The sequence below is a fragment of the Chrysochloris asiatica genome, unplaced genomic scaffold, assembly GCF_000296735.1.
Source record: "Chrysochloris asiatica unplaced genomic scaffold, ChrAsi1.0 scaffold00007, whole genome shotgun sequence".
NCBI lineage: Eukaryota > Metazoa > Chordata > Mammalia > Afrosoricida > Chrysochloridae > Chrysochloris > Chrysochloris asiatica.
In genome coordinates this window covers 9,792,140-9,797,543 of record NW_006408525.1, presented here as the reverse complement: position 1 = coordinate 9,797,543, position 5,404 = coordinate 9,792,140, and the positions used below count along the sequence as shown (strand labels likewise).

The 5,404-nt window shown below is 41.1% G+C and overlaps 1 protein-coding gene across 1 annotated transcript; it reads left to right on the top strand.

Moving 5' to 3' along the window:
• Positions 1-217: 217 nt before the first annotated feature.
• SMG8 (SMG8 nonsense mediated mRNA decay factor) lies at positions 218-4,802 on the top strand. The gene is made up of 4 exons (XM_006832378.1): positions 218-1,997; positions 2,696-2,841; positions 3,099-3,971; positions 4,351-4,802. Exons 1-4 carry the CDS (start codon positions 245-247, stop codon positions 4,546-4,548), a joined length of 2,970 nt encoding a protein of 989 aa, XP_006832441.1. The 5' UTR covers positions 218-244; the 3' UTR covers positions 4,549-4,802.
• The last annotated feature ends 602 nt before the right edge of the window (positions 4,803-5,404 follow it).

Sequence of the window (5,404 nt, the reverse complement as noted above, 5' to 3'; positions counted from 1 at the left end):
AGGACTCCATAGTAGTGGGTTTGATTTTCTAACTTGCCATCACCAACCGCTCCATGGAAACCCTAAACAGGGTCGCTGTGGGTCGGAATCGACTCAAGGACACTTCACAACAATTCTTTATACTCGGAACTAAAAGTGAGAGGAAATCTGAAACTAAATGAGCGGGGGAGGGATTTTAAGAGTGGACTACAGCCGGTTGGGTTTGCAAAGAGGACCGGAAGGACTTTGGAGAAAGGGCTGCGCTATGGCGGGTCCTGTTAGTTTGCGAGAGCTTCTGATGGGAGCCTCTCCGTGTACGAGCTCTGAAAGTCCGGGAGGGGCCTCTACAGAGGGTGGGGGGAGCGCGGCTGGCGGATCGGAGCCTCAGTGGCGCGAGGATGAGATCTGCGTGGTGGGAATCTTCGGCAAGACAGCGCTGCGCCTGAATTCCGAGAAGTTCTCACTTGTGAATACGGTGTGTGACCGACAGGTCTTTCCCCTCTTTCGCCTCCAAGATCCTGGGAACCCGGAGCCTGGGATCAAGGCCGAGGCTGGCGCCGTCGGGGAGGCAGGTGGAGCCGGGGATCCCGGGATCGGGGATCAAGTTCGGGGAGATGTAGCTGCTACAGACGGGAACCGAACTGAACCAGGCACCCAGGACTACAGCCTTCTACAGGCCTATTACAACCAGGAAAGCAAAGTTCTGTATCTTCTTCTCACTTCCATCTGTGACAATTCACAACTTCTCCGGGCCTGCCGGGCACTTCAGAGTGGAGAAGCTGGAGGTGGCCTCTCTTTACCTCATGCAGAAGCACACGAGTTCTGGAAGCATCAAGAGAAGCTGCAGTGCCTCAGTCTCCTTTACCTTTTCTCTGTCTGTCATATCCTGCTTCTGGTCCATCCTACCTGTTCATTTGACATTACCTATGATCGGGTGTTCAGAGCCCTAGATGGACTGAGACAGAAGGTACTGCCCCTCCTCAAAACAGCCATTAAAGATTGTCCAATTGGCAAAGACTGGAAGTTAAACTGCCGACCTTGCCCACCTAGACTCCTTTTCCTCTTTCAACTCAATGGAGCTCTCAAGGTGGAACCCCCTCGGAGCCAAGACCCATCTCACCCAGACAAGCCCAAGAAACATTCTCCTAAAAGGAGACTACAGCATGCGCTGGAGGACCAGATTTATAGAATCTTTCGGAAGAGTCGTGTCTTGACTAATCAGAGCATCAACTGTCTCTTTACTGTGCCTGCCAACCAGGCTTTTGTGTACATTGTTCCTGGAAGTCAAGAGGAGGACCCAGTAGGCATGCTGCTGGACCAACTTAGAAGTCATTGCACTGTGAAGGACCCAGAATCTTTACTGGTGCCCACACCCCTTTCTGGGCCTAGACGATACCAGGTCATGAGGCAGCACAGCCGACAACAACTTTCCTTCCACATTGACAGCAGTAGTTCAAGTTCTTCAGGCCAGCTAGTGGATTTCACTCTTCGGGAATTCCTATGGCAGCATGTGGAGTTAGTCCTGAGCAAGAAAGGTTTTGATGACAGTGTGGGCAGGAATCCACAGCCCTCCCATTTTGAACTTCCCACTTATCAGAAATGGATTTCAGCAGCTTCAAAACTGTATGAAGTAGCAATTGATGGGAAAGAGGAGGATGTCGGGTCTCCCACTGGAGAACTAACATCTAAGATTTTAAGTAGTATTAAAGTCTTGGAAGGGTTTTTGGATATTGACACAAAATTCTCAGAAAACCGGTGCCAAAAAGCATTACCCATGGCTCATAGTGCCTACCAGTCAAATTTGCCTCATAATTACACCATGACTGTGCATAAGAATCAGCTTGCACAGGCTCTTCGAGTATACAGTCAACATGCTAGAGGTCCGGCCTTTCACAAGTATGCTATGCAGTTACATGAAGACTGCTACAAATTTTGGAGCAACGGCCATCAGCTTTGTGAGGAGAGGAGTTTAACTGATCAGCACTGCGTACATAAATTTCATTCATTACCTAAATCAGGTAGCTACAATTTTCTAAGCATTTTGAAGTCAAAACACTGAGCTGTATTCTTAATATTATTTGTTCAAGTTGTGTTGCTATTTTAAAAAGATAATTCTATAGGAATTTAGGGCATCAAATGTGAGTTTCTTCTCATTTTCTGCAAAAGAAAAATACCAGCAATAATTACATTTGAAAAATGAACCCTAGTGGATTAGTAAATTGGTTGTTGTTAAGTGCTGTCGAGTTGGTTCCAACTCATATTGACCCTATATAGTGTTTCTGAGGAGCAGCTGGTGGGTTTGAAATGCCAGCTTAGTGGATAGCAGTCTGGTGCTGATCTTACAGCACCACACCAGGAGTAAATGAGAACTATTAAATAGTACAAAGTTTCAGAAATTTTATATTAACATTTTTATTGTAGCAGATCGGTTGAATTAAAATAAATATAATGAGATGTAAGGTCACCGGGATGATGGTAGCAGGATGAGAAATTCACTTAGAAACCTTAAAACTTTTCATTAAAAAGATAAATTATTTTATGTGTTTCACTTGCTTCTGTGTGTTTAGTTAAGGCTTTTGTGTTTTTATTTTTTTACTTCACATCTCCAAAGTACTATGTGGAGAGTTTGTGGGGGGTAGATGTTGTAGAATGTAATGTAAAATTTCATACTTTGCATTGCGTTTGTGAAATTTATAGTGACTACTTTATTTTCTAGGAGAAAAACCAGAGGCTGATAGAAATCCTCCTGTGTTATATCACAATAGCCGAGCTCGATCCACCGGTGCCTGTAACTGTGGAAGGAAACAAGCACCGCGAGATGATCCCTTTGATATCAAGGCAGCTAACTATGACTTTTATCAGGTAGGTAACTAATTTTTCTTCCTCTTTTTGTTCTCTCCTTTGGCTACACACCATCAAAGTTAAAAGTTCACATGTCCAGAAGGACAGTATCTTAAAGAACAAGTTGCTTGCTGTGTGGCATGTAAATGAGAGAGAGAGTGCTAGGTATGTACTTAGGGGCTAACACACTGATTGCTGATCTTGCTTTTTAGGTTGAAGAATGGGTTGTTTTCAATAAAAAACTCACGGTTTTGGGGTTTTGTTTTTTTCCTCCACAGCTTCTGGAAGAAAAATGTTGTGGAAAATTGGATCATATCAATTTCCCAATATTTGAACCAAGTACTCCAGATCCTGCTCCTGCCAAAAATGAGTCTTCGCCTGCCCCTCCAGATGGAGATGCTGATAAAGTTAAAGAAAAAGAACCTCAAACCCAAGGAGAGAGCACAAGCCTGAGTTTAGCTTTGAGTTTAGGCCAGTCTACAGATAGCCTAGGTACCTATCCAGCTGATCCACAGGCAGGAGGAGACAATCCAGAAGTTCACGGTCAAGGAGAAGTAAAAACTGAGAAGAGACCAAACTTGGTTGATAGACAGGCATCCACAGTTGAATATCTCCCAGGCATGCTACATTCAAATTGCCCTAAAGGTCTCCTGCCCAAATTCTCTAGCTGGTCTTTGGTTAAACTAGGCCCTGCTAAGTCTTATAACTTTCATACAGGGTTAGACCAACAGGGTTTCATTCCAGGGACAAACTATCTTATGCCTTGGGACATTGTCATCAGGACCAGAGCTGAAGATGAAGGAGATTTAGACACAAATTCTTGGCCTGCTCCAAATAAGGCTATTCCTGGAAAAAGAAGTGCAGTTGTGATGGGAAGAGGAAGACGGCGGGATGACATAGCTCGAGCTTTTGTGGGCTTTGAATATGAAGACTCTCGAGGTCGGAGATTCATGTGTTCAGGACCTGACAAAGTAATGAAAGTAATGGGAAGTGGACCAAAGGAATCAGCTTTAAAAGCCCTCAATAGTGATATGCCCTTATATATTCTGTCATCGTCTCAGGGTCGAGGACTAAAACCACATTATGCTCAACTTATGAGGCTTTTTGTGGTGGTTCCTGATGCTCCTTTGCAAATAATACTAATGCCTCAGGTAAGAAATTGTCACACACACTCTTCAAAAAATGAAAAAGAAAAATGCTTACGCTTGTTTTTAAAATGCAGGATCACACCCAAAACTATTTTTATTAAGTGGGTCTTCATTTTAAATCCCTTCTATAATTAGTATTCTGTTTCTTTTGAAAAAATAAATTGTGGATGTGTAAATCAGTTCACATCATTTGACTCAGAAGCAGAATTTGAAATTAAAAACCTGTAGAAATGCAGGATAATGTTTTAGATTAAATATATTTAAAGTTAGGAGTTCACCCATACTGATTACTCTTATAGCTGTTTTGAACCTTGACTCTTTCAGGTGTTTATTATTTTAAGAAATGTAAAACTAATGATATGTTACCTGGCTTTTTTTTCAGGTTCAACCAGGTCCACCACCGTGTCCAGTATTTTACCCAGAGAAACAAGAAATCACTCTTCCACCTGATGGCCTCTGGGTTATGAGGTTTCCTTATGCATATGTGACTGAGAGAGGACCTTGTTTCCCTCCTAAGGAAAATGTACAACTAATGAGTTATAAAGTGCTCCGTGGAGTTCTTAAAGCAGTAACACAGTAAATGTTTTTTTTTTTCAGCCAGTTCATTCCTAAACTTGAGCTGGTTTTTGTTTTGGCTATGTATGGATTTGTTTTTCTTCTATGTGTATACTGTGATTTCCTGAAACTAAAATGTGTTTTGGCTGCAGAAGTTTGGTATTTGGATAATAATTGTTCTACTATTTCATAATACTGTTGATATTTATTGGGAATGGGGCTACAGCTTCCTAATAGATAGGTTATTCTAGAAAAACACAAAAAATACCTGGTTGATAACTTTGTTTTCTCTTGTTTCTATTTAACTGTCCATAATAAAATATGTTTCTGTCATAAATGAATGTTGTATAACTCTGTTACCAAAAAAAAAAAAAATCCTTCTTTTTGCTAAAAGTAGTAGTTTAGCTGTCTTTTCCTTAAGATGCTATTTCTGAAATTTTTTCAAAACAAAATGGTCAGATAAATTATCAGGTAGCAGTATGAGGACTGATTTGATATCAGTACAAAAACACACAATTGTTTGGCTCAGAATTCTGATACCTGAATTAAGATTGTCTTGTTCTTATCCTTTCATTCTTAGAATGAGGAAAGACTATTTATTATTTATTTTAAATGACTGTTATCGGGACTAAAGCATTTTATTCTAAAATATTAATATATACTTTATTCTTTTAAACGCCTATATTATTAAACAATTTGCTAAGTGATACAAATCTATGATAACTTTCACCAGCATCAAGATGGTGACAGTGATACATCTCTAGTTAGATAAGTGTGTAGAATAAGTCATACCAACATTCTGATGTGGTTGTGTGCCATCGAGTCAGTTCTGACTAATAGTGACCTGTATAGAGTTTGCAAGGAAGTAAATCTTTATGGGA